The sequence below is a fragment of the Phascolarctos cinereus genome, unplaced genomic scaffold (genome assembly GCF_003287225.1).
Source record: "Phascolarctos cinereus isolate Bilbo 61053 unplaced genomic scaffold, phaCin_HiC Scaffold_9;HRSCAF=440, whole genome shotgun sequence".
NCBI classification, from domain to species: domain Eukaryota; kingdom Metazoa; phylum Chordata; class Mammalia; order Diprotodontia; family Phascolarctidae; genus Phascolarctos; species Phascolarctos cinereus.
The window spans coordinates 55,946,745-55,967,552 of NW_027556402.1; the positions used below are offsets into that span (position 1 = coordinate 55,946,745).

General features: G+C 35.5%; 1 protein-coding gene across 1 annotated transcript in view; it reads right to left on the minus strand.

Annotated features, from left to right (window-relative positions):
- The window catches only part of NDST4 (N-deacetylase and N-sulfotransferase 4), a 343,262-nt gene that overhangs the window by 191,888 nt on the left and 130,566 nt on the right, over positions 1-20,808 (minus strand). The window contains exon 3 of the mRNA XM_078148164.1: positions 9,253-9,407. Coding sequence (XP_078004290.1) covers positions 9,253-9,407 — 155 coding nt within the window. The remainder of the gene's footprint in view (positions 1-9,252; positions 9,408-20,808) is intronic.

The following is a 20,808-nucleotide window of genomic DNA, read 5'->3' on the forward strand; positions in this document are numbered from 1 at the left end:
AACAGCAAAAACAACAACAGCAAAACAACTCAGTCTTTTAAGCAGCTATGTAGCTATCTTCTCCAGGTTTTTATCTCCTGCTTTCTTTTTGCAGTGCAGAATAGTATGCTATGCTATAGTCTCAATAGTGCAGATTTTAATGACAAGCTTATCTCCCAGTTCCTCTATGCTGTTCATTCCATTCCCATGATGCTTTGCTTTCATTACTAAGTATACTATTGTGCTGACTAAGGTTAGCATCCTCTAAGACTCTTGAGCCTTTACTTTAGTTGTCTCTTATTAGGTTTTCTGAAAATAGGGACAATTCAAATATATGAAATAAATTGAAGCATTTATTATATATTTATTAGAACAAATCTCTCATTCTAAGGACATAGATACATAATAGTTTTCAAAAGCAAAATTACAAAAGCCAATGTTTTTATTTTATTGCGTCTTTCATTTTAAGTTAGTCATGAATAAGACACAAGCCTGCTCAATAAAACATCAAGCAAACCTTGTATTATTGTCGAGGAGGAAGTCAGCCCTTCAGAATACAGTCATTGATCTTCATTGCTTCAGGTTATTCTACATTCTGCTACTGTTAATGGATCAAACGGCACCAGCCACTTGGAAACTAAAACGAGTCTGGATGTAAAACTTAAAACAACAAAACACTATTTCTTGCTTCTTTGTTGCCAAGTCTAGTGTGGAGTAAGAATAAATTATTTAGGTCTAGGCATGTTTCAGGCACTTTTCCTCTCCCTCACTGAAGAGGGATTAGGTTAAAATGATAAGGTTCTAATTGACTTTGTTCATCATAAGCTCTCCTTATCAGGGTTCTAAACATCTCTGTTTTTTCTTTGCCTTCTGTCATCTTGAAGATTTTCCATGTAGTGACAAGCTAGAAAACTGACATTTGAGCCCCATGATTTGCTGAAGGAAAGAGAGACAAAAGTCTCTTGTTTTTTTGTTTTTTTTTTTTTTGTCCTTGGTGCCAAACGCAATGCTAAGGAAGTGTCCTTTCTTGGCAAACAGGTTTGTAATATTACACCAATCCCATCCACACCCTATACTTATGAATGAAATAGCTTACAAAAGCAGGGGCTAGACTGAAAACCAGCAATCTGGCTTTGGATCTATTAGGGGCATTACATAGTAATAGAAATGTGAAGGCACAGCCTTATTGGAAATAAAAATGTTCTTTCCCTCACTTAAAAAACATCTCATCAATCTGTTGCAGGAACTCCAAATAATTCCTAGGAGTCACTGTTAGAATTGGGAAAAAAACCCCACAACTATTCTTGTGACACTTTAACATTTATTCTGCCATTCATAGCCACAAGAAGTATAGATAGTGAGAATCTCAACTGGCTGATTGAAGAGAACCCCAAAGTGTCGAACCTGTACCAGGCCAGAGGGAGATCTGTAGTGGATTACCATATGACTCCACTTTGGACTCTCTCTTGCTCAAAATCTTTATTCATGACTTAAAGGCATAGATAACATGCTTACAAGATTTGCCAACAGCAGGGAGCTGAGAATAAGTTTGTATGTTTTAGGCAATAGAGCAGAGCACCATAATTTTATTAATAACTTGAAATGATATACAAGCTGATAAAATGAAATCAACTACAAATCATATATAAAAACAGAGAAAATTCTGTCTACATAATAATTTGTATGAAAAAAAGACCTGTGGTATTTAACAAGCTCAATATGAGACAATGGTGTGACATAAAAGACCAAAAATCTAATGCAATGATGATGATGATAATAATAATAATAATAATATGAGAATTTGTAGAATTCTTTAAGAGTTGCTAAGTATTGCTAAGAGTTTTACTATAATAAAAGTTACAAGAGTTTACAAGAGTTACTGTTTTACATTCCTTGTCTCATTTGATCCTTAAAAGCAACCTTGTGAAGTAGGTGTGGGTGATTATTTTACAAATGAGGAAACTGAGGGTGTGAGATATTAAATGAATCAGATCACATGTTTGTTATGTGTCTGAGAAAAGACTTGAACTCAGTCCTTTCTGATTCCAAGTTCAACATTCTAGGCATTCTGCCACTCAGAAGTCTGTAATAATAGAAGTGTGTGGTTTAGAAAGATGGAGGTATCAGTCCCTTTGTACTCTTCCTTGGTCAGCACATCTGAATCATAGTGTTTAGTTTCTGACTATCTTATGTCTGGAAAGATATTGAAAATCTTGAGTGTCCAACACAGAGCAACCAAGCTGTCAAGAGCACTTATGAAGCCATGCCATATGGAAATCTGTTCAAGGAAATGGTCATGTTTACCCTAGTGAAAAGACTAAGTGGGATCATGAAAGCCAATCTCACATACAAGGGTTATCCTGAAAGATTAGACTTGTTCTATTTTACTTAAATAACGAGGGACAATGAGGGTAAGTTAATAAGAAGGAGATTTTCAGAGAAGCAGAGGTGGCCAGGTGTAACAAATGGACAATGTTCCTGGTCTAGAGTAGGAGAAAAAGATAGGGATGGCTCACATTCGGGAAATTTAACAGTTTTTTAAGTGATCCCAAATTGGTTTCATTAAAGAAGATCTCCTTAATACCAATATTCTCCCAGGAATGCTATATAGTGAAGATCATGAGGGAACCGTCTCAGAAGACTTAAAATAGTTCATAAAAACACTTGAAGAATAACAAAAAGGCAAATGGTAAGGCAGACTGTGGCATGTTACTAGTTATTATTTGTGTGCAAGAAGAAGTATAAAATACCTTATCAAGAATACATATGTCAAGCAAAAAAAGTAGGCTGGATGTATATCTTCAATAAGAGACCACAATTTGACACCTAAGGAGTATGTTGGTACCTCTAAGCTATAGAGTCCACAAGCTATTAAGAAGAAGTCATTTCAAATACTGGGAGAAAGAGAGAGCAGGGGAGAGAGAGAGAGAGAATGAAAGAGGGAGAGAGAGATAGAAACACAGAGAGACAGAGACAGAAAGAGGTACAGAGACAAAGAGATGGAGAGAGCCTTTATTAAGTGCTTACTCTGTGTCAGACATTGTGGTTAGAACTGGGAATATAAATGTGATGCATCTATAGAAAAGCTTGGCAACAAATTGCATATGAGGGTCGGGAGAGGTGACAATATGCACTGATGTTAAAAATAACTATAGGTGAAATCATGACTCCAACAAAATACTATCAACTTGAATTTAAAAAGTTACAGTAATATTTAGAATGATCATGCAAGGTTTAAGCTGGAAAGGATCTTGCAAATCATTTAGTTAAATGTAATTTATGAATGTGGAATATGATGTGGTGGAAAGAGTATCAGGTTTGAGTCAGATGACCAAAACTAGACTCCTGGTTCTGCCTTTTGCTATTTGTGTATTAATCTATTAAGCACAAGTATTATTTTGCTTAAATATTCGGAGTCTCAGTTTCTTCACCTGTAAAATGAGAGTTTTTACAGCACTGTGTCTACTCTAAATCTCTGGCTGTGTTAAATATTATGGTGTTTATAAAATAAATATTTTGGTAGTTGGTATTATAAAATAAATAAAGAAATTAAAGCAATGAAGTCTGATGACTTGCCCAAGGTTATATTTAATTATTGGCAGAACCAGAATTAGAACCTGCACCTCCTGACCTCTAGTTCAATACATTCAATTATCCAACACTGTCCCTAATTTGTTTTAATACTTATCCCTTTAATGAAGATATATTTCCTAGTCCTACTCTTATTGTTATTTTTTTTTTTGCACTGGTGGTATAGAGATCTCTTACTGAGTAAAAGATTCCCTAAATTTTTTTATTCTGCCAGACTACAAGATGAATGAAATGATGCTATTATACTGTGTGTAACTGACTTAATTGTTGTAATATTTTGATAGTGAATTACATGATAGGATCCTATCAAAAGAAAATATTTATAGACTTCAGTTCAGTTCTTTATCATTCTGACTAACCAAGTCTAATTGCTCTGGATGGACTCTAAATAGCTTTTGACATTACATTAGAAAGCAATTATATCCGAGTCCTTTCCAAAGGTTGAGGCATAGCTATTGGAGAGGTAATAGTACAAACAGGTGAACTCAGCCACCATTAGGTGTCAGCTAGGAAGAGCAAGATTAGGTTTAAAATGAACAAAGCTGAGAAGATGAGTCAAATGACTATCATTTATGTTGAAGGTAACTTTCCCAGATGAATAGAGGTCAAGCTCAGGAAATCCCTAGCTAAATGAGAAACAGTGGCTTTAATTTACAATGCATACCTCATGTTGGCTGATACTAAGTGTTTTCTGCAGCAGCCTCTAAAAATGCAAAATTCAACCAACACTGTTGAAAAGACAAGCTTATGGAATTCAAGGAAGACAGGGAGAGATTTCTATGAAATTGCACTCCCCAATATCTCAGTAAATAATAATTGGCAGAAATACAGGAAACTCATAGATAACAACAGAATATAAATGAAAGGTAATTGTTATTAAAAAAAAAAAGAAACTCTGAAAGCCAACTTAATTAGCTCTTCCCCCTCCCTCCTTCATCTTCTTTCTCCCCTGCCCTAAGTCTTTGTGTTGGCCTGGGGCAGCCTTATCACGCTCATGGATATTTTATTAAGCACCTGTTGCGGGGGGCAGTATGTGAAATTTCATAGAGGTTTTGGAGATCTCAGGGCTCTAGGTGGAAGTTCACTCATGCCATCCCTCTTGCTTCTATCTACCGATGCTTACTTTTTGAACGCTGGATCTCAGTGGCCCATTATCTACTTGGTAGGGACACTTTTAGGTGCATTTGAATTGAAACTTCATGCAGTTTCCAAGGAGGAATTCTACTAGGAGAGTGAATTTAGAGCCATGAATCCTCAGAAGATGAAAAAGGGTTGGCTGTGGAGGAGTGTGGAGCCCAGGAGTCAGGAAAACAGAGGAGGGAGTAAATTAGACATGCAACACTGATTAAAATTAATTAATACAGCATAAGAGGGAGTAGATATCCAGTAGGAGTGAGAAAAAAGGTGAAGAAAATCAAATAAAGGCTCCTTCACCCCTCTCAGCCGGATGCCAGACCATTTTCAGGGAAAATGGCGGAGTAAACAGAAACAATATCATTAACTTCTTAAGAGTCTTATTACAGACTAGCTTACATCCCAACCAACTACCCTCCTTTCTCAGGGAAACTGAGAGGTGTGCTGAAACTCAATGTTAATTTTTCAGTATTAGCATTTATATCTCAGATTTGATTTATTGTTCCGGTGATTGTTTGGATTTAAGAAAGTGTTAATAATGCAGATGCAACTTAAAAATGCGTGTCTATCAATCTGTCTCTGTCCATTATCCTTTCATCCAACCATCCATCCATCCATCCATCCATCTATCTGTCTGTCTTCCCAGGCAGGTTGTTAAACAATTACCAGTTTACTCCAGCATTGCTCTATAAACATTGCTTGAACTCATCAGGAGTTCGGTAGAAGGCTCAGGTGGTGCAACGGATAGAGTGCTGGGCCTGGAGTCAGAAGACTCATCTTAGGGAATTCAAATCTGGCTTCAGACACTTGCTAGCTGTGTGACCCTGGGCAAGTCACTTTATCCTGTTTGCCTCAGTTGCTCATATGTAAAATGAGCTGGTGAAGGAAATGGCAAACCACTCCAGTATCTCTGCCAATAAAACCCCAAATGGGATCATGAAAATCAGATATGACTGAAAGACTTAAACAAAAAGAAGCCTCAGGGAGTAAAATCACTACCAGACTGGAGGCCTTCTGACTGTATAATAATAAAAGTCGCTGGCATTTATATAGCACTTCATGTTTATATAAACTGGTATTTACATAAGCACTTTACATCCATTATCCTATTTGAATATCACACTCCCTGAAACTGATCTCATTAGAGAGCAGAATACAGGAAGAAAATGCTATGTCTTCTGAAGGGAAGGATTTGCAGTACCTACCTTCTCAGTAAGGACAACATACAAAAATGAGCAGAATAGCTGATTAAGAAAGACAAGAGAAAACTGAGGAGCAGAAATGAAAAAGTATCCAAAGACACACGAGTGGACAAGTGCTTTACAGCAAAGGAAAGCAAGTCATGATCAACTGAAGAAGTCAAAGATTTCATAAGAAATTATGTAAGGCCTGCTAAAATGTCAATATGATAGCTAGAACAACCTCAAAAATGGTCGAGAAAAGCAATTTAAGAATTAATAAAAAATATCCAACAAATCAGGCTAAAAACTAGAGTTGTCAAGAAAGAAATTAATGTCAGATCAGAGAAATGTAAATTTAGAACGAAGACAGAAATAATCTATATAACAGTAGATTCTCTGAAAAAAGATGAACAAAGTTGAAATGCAGAAAACATAGAAATGAAAAGAAGCATAATGGATAAACAAAAAAGAAAAAAAAATTATTGAAAAAAACAGGAGAATGTCTTGTTTGTACAAGATGCCCCAACACCTACTCAGGAAAGGAAATATAAACCAAGCTGAGAAATGTTTCACTTTTGATGCTGTATCATCCATCATTACTTAGAAGAGTTCCTACCATATATTAGGTTCTTCAAAATGATGATGAACCAATTAAATGGGGATAACTTTTTGTTATTCAGTTATTTTTCAGTAATGTCAGTTTCTTTGTGACCAAGTTGAGAGTTTTCTTGGGAAAGATACTGAAGTGGTTTGCCATTTTCTTCTCCACCTCATTTTACAAATGAACAAACTGAGACAAACAAGGTTAAGTGACTTGCCCAGCTAATAAGTATCTAAGGCCAGAAAATGAGCCTTCCTGACTTTAGCATTGGCCAAATATCTGAGGAGCACACAACCATGATACAGCATTTATAAATATAATATTTATAAAAATACAATTAAAATATTTAAATAAAAAATGACAAATTATTGGAGAAATATTTACTGCTCATACTTTGTCCATGTCATACAATAAAAATACCAATACTCCATGAATTCATTTACAAATTTTTTTTACTATAGCTATCAAATTACTAAGTGATACTTTTTTTAAAAAATCTAGACAAAATAGTAACAAAACACGTTTCAGAGTTTAAACTCTTTAAGGGAGAATAACGAGTAAAAGTGCAAATGAAAGCAACATAATAATAGACCTCAAACTATATTACAAAGTAGTAGTCATTAAAAGTATTTGTTATTGTTTTGGATAAGTAATAAGTAGAATTGAACAAATTAGCAAAAAAGAGGAAATAAACAGGGAGAAAACTATTCAATATTTTTTTTTTGGATGAAAACTGCTGAGAACATTTGGAAACATTTGGGCAGAAATTAGGGTAAGACCATCATTTTATACTTCTTATCACAACAAGCTCACAAGGAACACATTTATTAAACATGAAAGGTTACACCATTAAAATTAGAAGAGGATGAGATCAGGCACATTTCATGCTATGAGTAGATAGAGAATTATTAACTTCAAGAGGGATATGGGAAATGGTAAAAAGATTTTAAAAACTGACTACAGAAAAATACTTTTTTCATTAATAAAATCAATGGAAATATAATTAGGAAAAAACAGTAAAGAAAATTATTATAGAAAACAAAAAAAATTGCAGCAAATATAGAAGTCTGAAGAAGAAAATATACAAGATGTTCAAATTTGTACAAATGGACAAATGCTAGGTGATTCACAAACTATTTCGCCTTTCCTTGCTGTCAACCAATTACTAATCAGCAGAAAAACTCAAATATGCTTCATAGAAATCCTGGGTTAAATCTTCAAAGTGAAAAAACAATTCAAATTCAAATAGTTATGCTCTAATACATAACACTTTGAAAATTCAGATATCCCATAAATTTGATAGTTTTAAGTAGGACACTTTGAATCCCTGTTAGAATAGAAGCTCCTTGAGGAGAAAGAGACAATTTTATTTTTGGTTTTGTATCTTTTGTGCCTAGGACAATGCCTGGAACATAGTATGGTACTTAATAAATGCTTGGTGATTGGCTCTTTTATATTAGAAGAGAAATGATGGATGCAAAAGAAGAGTCCCTAGGGGCAGCTTTGTGGCCTAGTGGATAGAGCACTGGCCCTGGATTCAGAAGGACCTGAGTTCAAACCTGGCCTCAAACACATAACACTTACTAACTGTGTGACCCTGGGCAAGTCACTTAACCCCATTGCCTAGCTAAAAAAAAGAGTCCCTGTAAGGAAAGCTAGGTGATACTATATGTAGCTATCAATGGGCCAGGTCGGCATCAGGTATAGTTAGTGGGAGTAGTAGCAGTAGGGCTTCCAACAGGGCCCATGGGTCAGGCAGTAGATGCTGGTTTCTTGCAGTGGTCCAGCCCAATAGCAGAAGTTACTCATGATGTACCTTCTATTTGTTGATAGGCTAAGGAAGCTACCAGACTCACCTCTTTTGGTTATTCAGATATTAGATACACCATTATAATATAGGCCTTAGCTCATCATATTTCATAAGATGATGATCTTATCTTCTAAGTTCTGGCACCTTATTAGAGGCAGTATGGTACAGTGGACAGAAGGAACATGACCTGGAAGCAGAGCACTGAAGTTTCATTCCCAGCTCTGCAGCAAGCCACTTAGCTTCCTTGGCTTCTGTTTCATCTATCTAAAGGAGTGGTGTATTAGATGTCTTGCAGGGTCCCTTTGCTCTAAATCTGTGATCCTAAGAACCTTGGAGTTCCTTTCCAGTTCTGGGTCTATGAAACAATGATGGGGAAAAGCAGACACAGTGTGGCTTAATGCGTAGACTGTCAAACTTGGAGATGAGAAAGTCTGGCTTCCGGTCCTGCTTCTAAAAGCATACTATCTGACCATAAGCATAGTCAATTCACACAATCTCTCAATGACACAGGCAATTCCATCCTGAGATTTTGCTACACTGACAAAATCATAAATCTCATGTTCCACCCCATCTCCCAACCCCTAAAGAATTGATAGATACATACTAAGCTGTCATGGTGAGAAGGAGAGAAGGGGAGATATCTTCTCCTTTGAGGGATTCATTAATTGCCAAAATTACCAAGAAGTACAAAGTATCTGGGTTTTTTTTTGTTTGTTTGTTTATTTTAACACTTTCACTTATCTACTGGTTAATCCAGCTTATATAAATTAAGCAGAACTTTCCTTTGGAAACAAAAATCTGGTACTTCATAAAAGCAACTCTAGTTTTAATCTGGCTAGCTTTGCCAAGCAGTATATTTTCCCAACATGGCCCATGATTTAAATTTCTTGAAGGTATCCCTCCATATTGAGGTGGGTCATTGGATGCAACATCACCACCCTATGGTTGGTACTCACTAGTGCAAACTCCTTGTTGAGAATCATCTGCTCCACCAGGGATGACTCGTTGTGGAAGAGATGGGGCTGCATGTGACTCCACATATGAGGAAACCACCAGAACTCATCCACAGACCCCAGCAAGAGGTCATCCCCTTCATCTTCCTCTTCTGTTCCTATGAAATAAGTGAAAACTGGCTTCAGGAACAGGCAGAAAACCAGTAGCCTGTTCTGCATTTCCTACTGTTGCTATGAGAATAGATCCAGCTATTAGTTCACCTTCAATCACAAGAATGGAGTTTACATATCAAGGAAGTATAATATAGAAACAAAATTCCACTATATATTAAAACATTCATAATAGTCTTCGTTTTCAGCAAAAAGATTTTTTAAAAGTATGTATTTGACAGTCATCAACAAACATAAACACTTGCACATACAAAGACATAAAAGAGGATTGAATATGAAACTATCAACTCAATCTACCATGTACAACTTTTTTTAAAAAAAGAATACATTAAATTAACATGGTAGGACCAACAGTTACCATATTTTCTGTGTATTTAAAATTTTCATTAATGCTCTTTTTGCATTTCTGTCACCCTCTTCCTCCAATAAAAATCATCTCTTTTTAACAAATAAGTATAGTCAAAGAAAAAATGTGTTGTATTGTTCTTGTCTGAAAATGTATGACTCATTTTGTACCTCTAGTCTATTATCTCTCAGCCAACAGGTGGGAAAGTAGGAATTATGCTCTATCATCAATCTTTTGGAGTTGTGGGAATTGATCAGAGTTCTTAAGTTTTTCATTGTTGTTCTTTACATTGTTATTTCAAGGCATAAGTTGTTCTAATTCTGCCTCTTTCACTCTTCATCAGTTCATTCATGTTTTCCCTTGGGTCCCTGAACAGTTCATTAATTAATTAATATTTCATTATTTTTTATTGTACAATAACATTCAATGATGTTCATATATGAAAGGCACTCCTGAACAAAAACAATTTTCAGCCATTCCCCAATTGATGTCCCCACCGCCTTCCAGTTCTGTGCTATCACATGAAGTGCTCATAGCAGCACTCTTTGTGATAGTTAAGAACTAGAAACAAAGGGGCAGCTAGATGGCGCAGTGCAGAGTGCACTGGCCCTGGAGTCAGGAGGACCCAAGTTCAATTCTGGCATCATACACATAATACTTCCTAGCTGTGTGACTCCTCCGTACAAATCACTTAACCGCAATTGCCTCACTAAACAACAACGAGAGAGAGAGAGAGAGAGAGAGAGAGAGAGAGAGAGAGAGAGAGAGAGAGAGAGAGAGAGAGAGAGAGAGAGAACTAGAAACAAAACAGTTGCCCCATAAATGAAGACTGTTTGAGAAAACTATAAAATATGTATTTGCAGTAAGAAATCATGAATATGAGGATTTCAAAGGAACATTGGAGGATTTTTATTACTGAAGCAAAACTGGCAGGACCAAGAGAGCCATGATCAATGCACAATGAAATGACGACAATAATACAAACAGGCATGAATAGAGATTGGGTCAAACATTTTGATACATCCTAGGAAAGCATTCTCATTGGCTGTTGCACCAAAGTGAAAAAAAAGGGCCAATGTGAATGCTCTCTAGGGCTATGCCAGTACATGAAACTCATATTCTATGAAAAGATCATTAAAAGAAAATGTAATCTGAATAACTGAAAAACCACTGAAGATTCTTGGAAAAAGAAAACCATAACATTTATGTCTCCCTTCATGGTACAGAGAGGTAGGGCACTATTATTCCCCTAGTCCTACTAGTGTAAAATGTATTCATTGTTGGATGTTACTATACTGTGCATTTTTGTTCATTTCTCTTTTCCACAAATCAATCTATAGGAATTTTTGAGTTTTGTCCCAGAAATAAATGACCATGATATTTTTAAATCCACCAGTACATTTTTTTCATAAGTAATTTTAAAATCAAGATGGTAATTCAAAAAATTGTATCACAGTGCTCAAATTTTATTTTAATGACCTTTGCAAATAGTTCACTGTTTTAAATTGAATTTAAATGGTTTCAGCTATCAGCATTGGGAATTCAGCTGTGACTTTGAACATCAAGCACTAGGTTTTTGCGTTAGAGAATCACAGATTTAGAGTTTTCGGGGCCTTCTGAGTCCAATCCCCTCATTTTATAGATGAGGAAAGTGAGATACAAAGAAATGAAGTGACTTGTCTAGGGTCACCCAGCTGGTAATTGTGTGAGACAGGATTTTAATTAAGGTCTTCCTGACTTCAAGTTGAGTACCCAATATACTACATCATCCTACCTTTAAAAATTAAAAAAAAAAAGTTTGAAAGCTGGGAAGCCAAGGGGCACCTGAGCAAAGCTTATATTTGGCAGGATTTGCATCTTATGACACCTGTGTCCTTTAACTGTGCAGTCATCGTTTAGCATTTTTCTGCCAGTGCACAAGCCAGATGGAACCCAATTTGACCTCCTAGTACCAACCTAGCTTCCCATGTTAACACTACTAACAGAGGTAAAAATGTGTTTTTCTCTGGAAGACAGGTTAACATAACACCAAGACAGAAGGAGAACAGATGTTACAAATGAAAAAAAAAAAGACTGCTTTAGCATAGACTGATTTCTAGTAATAAATACAAAGAAAATATATTCTGAATCAACATGATAGAAATCTGTATCCTTCTGTTGTCTATTGACTATTATCTAATAATTAACATAATGCAACTCTAAGTATTAGATTAATATGAAACTGAGATTAAGAATGTCATATCAGTTCAGAATGTCTTTTAAATAAAACTTTGAGTAAACATTAAACAATCTTCCTGAATTTCCCAGTTGATTATATTTCCTTCAAACAAATCACAGGTCCTATAGGCAACTAAATTAAGCAAATGTGTATTGTGTATCCACTATGTTCAGTCAGTGTATGAGAGGACTGCATATAATAGATACACCAAATATTTTTCTCTCTAAGATAGAGGTTCTTAACCTGGGGTCTATGAATTCTGTTGTTGTTGTTGAAATTTGATAACTATATTTCAATGTAATTAGTTTCTTTTTATAATTGTATGTAATTTATTTTGTGAATTTAACTAACTTATTCTGAGAAGGGCTCCATACATATAGCCAAAGACACACAAAAAAGTTAAGAACTTTAGCTCTTAACAGCTTACATTCTACTTTGGGACATAACATGTACAGAGATAATAAAAAATAAGATAATTTGAGGAGGGAAAAAGCTCTGACAACTGAGTAAATTTCTAAAAAGCAAAGAAAAGGAAAGAAAGAGAGAGAGAGAAAGAAGGAAAGAAGGAAGGAAAGAAGGAAGGAAGGAAGGAAGGAAGGAAGGAAGGAAGGAAGGAAGGAAGGAAAGAAGGAAGGAGGGAAGAAAGAACAAAAGAAAGAAAGAACAAAAGAAAGAAAAAAGAAAGAAAGAGAGAAAGAAAGAAAGAAAAAGAAAGAAAGAGAAAGAAAGAAAGAAAGAAAGAGAGAAAGAAAGAAAAAGAAAACAGAAAAGGTTTAATGGAAAATGGGGCCCTTGAGCCAAATTTGGAAGGGAAATAAGCTTCTGAAAGGTGGAAGGTAGGGGGGAGGGAACATTCCAGGTCGTCAGGATGACTTGTGGGGAATGTACAAAGACATGAGATTAAATACGGAGCTCGGGGAATAAAGAGTACTGCAGTTCAGCTGGAAAGAGTGCACAGAAGGGATCAATATGAAGACAGCTGGAAAGATACGTGATGGCTTGTAAAGGGTAAGCAGAGGATTCCTTGTTTTAACCTAATGCCAGAAAAAATAAGGAGCCTCTGCTGGTGTTAGAGTAGGGGAATGAAATGGTGAGTCTTCTGATGGGGAATTGGTCTCCCGTGTGTGTGCACATGTGTGTGTGTGTGTGTGTGTGTGTGTGTGTGTGTGTGTGTGTGTGTGACTTCTAAAGCTAATCAGTTGTGAGGTATCTTTTATGGTATGGATTGGGCTGGGTAACTACTGATGTCCTAACTCTGAAGAGAATGATTTTATGCTTCTAAAATATTATTTTAACAAGAATGATTTAATAGAAATTATAGGATTATTTTTTTTAGTATTGATTAGTGAAAGGCTGGAAGCAGGAAGAATCTAGTTCTAGGAAGCTATTAAAATAATCCAAAGAGCTGATGAGTTATATTCTATACATTTGGGAAAAAGTCTGTAGAATGTTGATATCAGTATGGTGTTAGATTCTTCACAATCCGTGAAGGATCTTAGATTTATGTTGCCCGCAACCAGATTGTACACCGAACGGAGAGGCGTGAAATAACTTATGACATGGGCCAGGCCGAGTAGAATTACTGACTCAGTTTATTCATCTGAGGGCACAGAATATATAGGGAAGATCTAGCCTAACTTCAAAGAGTCTTCCCCGTGAGATACTCCCCAGAACATCTGCTGAGGAGGTAACAATCATGAATTTCCTCCTTATCAGGGTTCCTAGATTGGGCTGTAGATTCCAAGGTTTTCCCAGGCGCCTTGGCGCCACCTGCATAGAGGAGTAAATACGTAAATCTAAGGTTCAAAGAGAGAGAAGGGATGTCTCAGAGACCTCTTTATCAGGAAGGAATTGGGGAGCCTTACCACTTAATCCCTGAGCCCTTTGGGGTGAAAGCCTGAGCAGAGGTCAAACTCTGCCTTGGATCTTAAACCTTTATCAGACTCTTAAGATCGGCCCTCAACAGATTTAGAATTTCAAAGGGACTTTTGATCAACCCCCTAATTTTATACATGGAGAAATTGAGTCAGATGGGTAGTTTGTCTTTGATTATAAACTCCAAAGCAAAGATTAATGTTTAATTTGTGTCTTCCAGCACCTTAACACAGAGGCATCGTTATGAAAGTGTTAGTATTAGCCGTTGTGGGGGTCAGGAGAGGCTTCCCATTGAAGGTGGTTCTTGACCTGAGTTTTTAAAGAGAAGGATTCCATGAAGCAGAGGCAAGGGAAGGAGTGAATTCCAGACAGCGGAGATAGTCAGTGCAAATGCATGGAGTTGAAAAAGGGAGAATCATTTGTGAGGAAAAGAGACAAAGCCAATTTGGCTAGATTGTAGAGTACCATTCTACTTCCATGAACAATAAATGCTTTCGTATGTGTTGATGATATTAATGCTACTTTAAGACTATAAAAGGACATATCAGAAAAGGGTCCTATCTCAGTAGATGAAGAATAAGTATGTTTGTTGCAAACAAAGATTTCCTTACAAATGGTAGCTAGATGGATAGAATACCAGGCCTAGAGTCAGGAAGACACAAGTTCAAATCTGCCTTCAGGAGTTTACGAACTCTGTGGCCCAGGACAAATCACTTAAATTCTCTCTGCCTCATTTCTCTAAGCTTTTAAAATGGGGATAATAGCATTTACCTTGAAGGGTTGTTGTGAAGATCAAATAAAATAATAATTGCAAAGCACTTAGCACAGTACCTGTCGCATACAAATATTTTCAAAAAATGATTGTTGACTTTATCCTACCAATTATATTTTTAAAAAAATCACTGTCAAGTACATTTCTCTTAAGGCATTATGGATATGTGACATTGAAAATAAAATTTTTACTACTCTGACCATCTAATCACTATAGAAAGGAGAAGGAGGAGAAGTAGAAGTAGGAAGAGGAGAAGGAAGAAAAGGAGGAAGAGGAGAGTAATAATGCTTCTGATTTGTTGTTTCTTATTCTTAACTTGACAGAATGAAAAATAACCTATTAGTTATTTTATAATATTTGAATGAATAATGGTCAAACTAATTTCCCTATAATTATTCCAATCTATTCTAAATATCCCACTTTGAGAAAATGTTTCATTTAATCCAAGCTCTGTTGCTCAGTGCTAGAAATGATGGAAGGCACAAAAGCTATATATTTCACCAAAAATTAAGTCATGATTTGATTTTGAAACCCATTTCACAGCTTGGCCCAAAAATATGGGTCACTGATGATGAAGTGTTAGACAGAATTATTTTATTAGGGTTTGGGTTAATTCAGATGCATTCCCTGTGAACTTGCAAACAACACTTAAAACTTAAATGCATACATCACTACTCATGTTAGACATTGTCGTACTATATACAGATCATAAAGCAGGAATTCACGATCTATGTTTTTTTTTCTTTAGGTTATAGATGTGCAGTCATGTTCAACATATTTCCACATTAGTCATTTTGTGAAAGAAGAAACAGAACAAAAGGAAAAAGTCATAAAAAACAAAAAAAAATTGAAAATAGTATGTTTCAATCTGCATTTAAATTCCATAGTTCTTTCCCTGGATGTGAATAGCATTTCCCATTATGAGACTTTTAGAATTGTCTTGGATCATTTTATTACTGAGAAAAGCTAAGTATGTCATAATTAATCATCGCATAATATTATGATTCCCGTGTACAACGTTCTCCTGGTTCTGCTCACTTCACTCAGCATCAGCTCATGAAAATCTTTCCAAGTTTTTCTGAAGTCTGTCTGCTCATCATCTGTTATAGCTCCATAGTTTTCCATCATATTCATACACCACAACTTGTTCAGTCATTTCCCAACTGATGGACATCTGCTCAATTTCCAATTCTTTGGCACCACAAAAAAGAAGCTTCTATAAATATTTTTGTACATGTGGGTCCTTTCCCCTTTTTTATGACCTTTTTGGGATACAGACCTAGTAGTGGTATTACTGGATCCAAGGGTAGGGATAGTTTGATTGCCCTTTGGGCATACTTCCAAATTGGTCTCCAGAATGGTTGGATCAGTTCACAACTCCACCAACAATGCATTAATGTCCTAATTTTCCCTCATCTTTGACGTTTTTCATTTTCCTTTTCTGTCATATTAGACAATCTGTGTGAAGTGGTACCTCAAAGTTTATTTCAATCTGCATTTCTCTAATCAATAGTGATTTAGAGCATTTTTCATACGACTATTGATAGTTTTAATTTCTTCATCTGAAAACTGCCTGTTCATACATGATCTATGATCTATGTTTTTGGTGGGAAAAGTGCCTTAATGAAAAATACTAATCTAAGGTTCACTGATGGACTATAATAGAACTAATATTTCATTTGATTAACTAAAATTTAATACATGAGATCATTACGTTACTATATGACTTACCACACCTTGCTTCAATGAACAAACACAGTTTTAGAATTAAAATGTGATAATGTGGAAAAAAAAAACTTCTGGGGGTGGAGCCAAGATGGCAGAGTAGACAAAGCACTGAGCTGAGTTCTCCCAACATTTACCTCCAAATTACTTTATAATAATGCCTCAGACTGAAGTATGGAGTGATAAAGCCAACAAAAGTTGAGAGTGAGATATTTTTTCCTTCCCAAGGCAGCTTAGGAAGCAAAAAAAAAAAAAGAGAGAGAGAGAGAGAGACAGAGAGATATCTGTGACACAGTGGTGGAGGCTGGCCCACAGTCAATAGGAAATAAACAACAGTGGCGGAACTAGCAGCAGCACCTTTGGAAGTTTTCAAGGTAGAGATGAAAAAAGAGAATCTGGCAACTGGTCAGAAAGAAATTATAGGGGACCATGTGCTAGCAGTGGGTAGAGGACCAGATACTGTTTGGCAAATTCACTGCCTGCCCTTAGTTCTGGATCAGACTACAGGGGCAGAAAGGAATACTTTTGCTGAAGAGGGATAGGGAGACCTGAGGAGCAGCATTGCTTGCCAACCCAAAGCAACAGAGTCACTAAGGGGCAATATCAATTGCAATCCCAAAGGATAGCCCATGTGTAGGGTCCAGATCCCACCACCTTGGAAGCACTGAAAACTTCCAAATCCTGACAACTTCTTCTGAAAACAGAAGTGCAAAAAACAAGCTTGAGAGAGTACACACAGCCCAACATTAACATAAAGTCTAAAATTAAAAAAAATAGGGTAGAAAAAGGAGCATGCAATAACAGCAACAAAACCCTACTGTGAAAACTACTATGGGGAGAGGGAGGACCAAGACACAGACTCAGAAGAAGAAAACAAAGTGAAAACAGCCACAAACAAAGCCTTAAAGAAAAAAAAAATGAATTGTATATCAACAAGAATTCCTAGAATATCTCTCAAAAATGATTTTCAAAATCAGATAAAAGTGGTAGATGGAAAATTACATAAAAATAGTGCAAGAGAAGAAAATTATGAAAAGAAAATTAACAGTTTGGTAAAAGAGGAACAAAAAATACTGAAGAAAATAACACTTTAAATAAAACCAGAATTGGCCAAATAGAAAAAGAGGTTAAAAAATTTACTGATGAAAATGACTCCTTGAGAAGCAGAATTGGCCAAATGGGAAAAAAAAAAGAACAAAAGCTCACCGAAGAAAATAATTCCTTTAAAATTAGATTGGGCAAGTGGAAGTTTATGACTCCATGAGCTATCAAGACACAATGAAAGAAAGTTAAAAGAATGAAAAAAAAGAATAAAATGTGAAATCTTACCAGGTAAAAATAGATTGAGGAGAGATAATTTTAAAATTATGGAACTACTTGAAAGCCAAGATAAAAGAAAGAGTTAAGACATCATATTTCAAGAAATTTTCAAGGAAAACTGCCTGGCTATCTTAGAACCAGAGGATAAAATAGGAATTGAAAAAAAAATCTATCAATCACCACCTGAAAGAGACCTCCAAATGAAAACCGCCAAGAATATAACAGCCAAATTACAGAACTCCCAGGTGAAAGAGAAAATACTTCAAGCAGCCATAAAGAAACCATTCAAATACCTTGGAGCTATAGTCAAGATAACACAAGGTTTAGCAACTTCCATGTTAAAGGAGAAGTGAGACTGGAATATGATATTCTGCAAGGCAAAAGAGCTGGGATTACAGCAAAGAATGACCACCCAGCAAAAATGAGTGTAATTCTTCTGGGGGGAAAATTAATATTTAATGAAATAAAGGATTTTCAAGCATTCTTAATTTAAAAAAAAAACAACTGAGTAGAAACTTTGAATTTCAAATACAGTATTCAAAAGAATTTTAAAAGGTAAATATGAAAGAGAAATGATGAGGGACTCAATAAGGCTAAACCATATGCATTTCTATACAGAATGATGATTCATGTTACTTCTAAGAAATTTGGCATTATTAGTGTAGTTCAGAGTCTACATAGAAAGAGAGGACAGGAATGAATCTTTGTGTTGAGATGATGCAAAAAATGGATAGGTGGGAGATGGATGCCCTGGGAAAAGGGGGAAGGGAGAGGAAGAATGGGGAATTTTTTTTTTCATATAAAAGAGACATGCAAGGAAGAGCTTTTTACATTGGTTGGGAAAATGGTGGGGGACAAAACTGAAACCTCACCCACATTTAATGTACATATATATGTACATACATGCATAATTGGTAATAGAAATCTATCCATCTTACCCAACAAAGAAACAGGAAAAAAGGGGATAATAGAAAGGAGGGGTTATACAAGGGAGGACAGATAAAAGAAGGCAGTGGTCAGAAGCAAAATGTACTTTAGAGAAGGGACAGGATTAAAAAAAAGAGAGAGATAAAGAGAAGAAAATAGGATGGAAGGGGAAAAATGCAAAGTTAGTAATCATGTGTATAAATGTAAATGGGATTAAATCACCTAAGAAATGGAAGTAGATAGCAGAATGCATCACAAACCAGAATCTAACCATATGGTGTTTATGACAAACATACTTGAAGCAGACAGACACACATGCAAAGCTAAACTAAGGGACTGGAATAAAATTTGTTATGCTTCAGCTCCTGTAAAATAGGCAGGGGTAGCAATCATAGTTTCAGACAAGCCAAGAGCAAAAATAGACCTACTTAAAAGAGATTAGCAAGGGAAATACATCTTGCTTAAAGGAATCATAGACAATGAACAAAACTGAACATACATGTATCAAATGGCATAACATTCAAATTCTTAAGGTAAAAGTTAAATTTATTACAGGAGGATATAAATAGTAAAACCATACTAGTCAGGGACTTCAACTTTACCCTCTCAGAGCTACATAAATTTGACCAGAAAATAAATAAAAACAAAGTTAAAAAAGATGAATAGAATCTTAGAAAAATTAGATGTGATAGACCTCTGGAGAAAATTGAATGGAAATAGAGAGGACCATATCTTTTTCTCAGCTGTACATGGCACCTTCACAGAAACTGACCACATATTAGTGGTTAAAAACCTCACAACCAAATGTCAAAAAGCAGAAATATTAAATATACTCTTTTCACATGATAATGCAATAAAAATTACATTGAATAAAGGGCTGCGGAAACAGAAATTAATCAGAAGCTAAATAATATATTCCTGAAGAATGAATAGGTCAAAGAACAAATCATAGAAGCCATCAACAATTTCATTAAAGAGAAGGGTAACAGTGAGAAAACACTCCAAAATTTGTGAGATGTAGTCAAGCAGTGCTTAGAGGAAAATGTTTATCTTTAAACACACACATTAATAAAAAAAAAGAGAAAAAAAGAAAGTCAATTAATTGGGCATGTAACCAAAAAAAACCTTACAAAAAGAACAAAATTAAAATCCCCAATTAAACACCAAAATGAAAATCAAAGGAGAGATCAATAAAATGGAAAATAAACCCATTTAATTAATAAATAAAACTAGGAGATGATTTAATGGAAAAATACACAATCCACTGGTTAATTTCATCTTTTAAAAAAAAGAAAACCAAATTACTAGTATCATAAATTAAAAGGCTGACTGTAACACCAATGAAGATGAAATTAAAGTGATAATGGGTGCTATTTTGCCTAATCATATGCCAGTAAAACTGACAATATAAGTGAAATGGATAAATATTTACAAAAATATAAACTGCCCAGATTAACAGAAGAGGAAATGAAATACTTAAATAACTCTATCTTAAAAAAAAGAAAATGAATAAGTCATAAATGAGCTCTCTAAGAAAAAATTCCCAGGACCAGATAGGTTCACAAGTGAATTCTACCAAACATTTAAGGAGCTAAGTTAATTCATGATAATATTATATAAACCAGTGGAAAACTAGGTAAAGAATGGGTCCTATCAATTCCCTTTTATGACAAAAATATTTTTGATATCTCAACCAGGAAGAGCAAAAAAGAGAAGGAAAACTATGAACAAACTTCCCTAATGAAAATTGATGCAAAATTTTTAAATAAAATACTACTAATGATATTACAGCAACATATCATAAGGATCATACACTATGACCAGGTGGGATTTGTACCCATAATACAAGGCTGGTTCGATATTAGGAAAAACCATCAGCATAATTGACCATATCAATAACAAAAACAATAAAAATCATATGATTATCTCCATAGATGCAGAAAAACTCAACTTTCCATGAGCCCTTTTGAGGTTTTCTTGTCAAAGTTACTAGAATGTTTGCCATTTCCTTCTCCAACTCATTTTACAGATGTGTAAACTTAAACTAATAGGGTTATGTGGCTTGGCCAGGGTCATGTAGCTGCTAAGTGTCCGAGGCCACATGTGAACTCAGGAAGAGGAGTCTTCCAGACTCCAGGCCCAGCATTTTATCCACTGTGCTAGTGAGCTGCCTTGCAAAAATGATTACAGATAATATAAAATAAT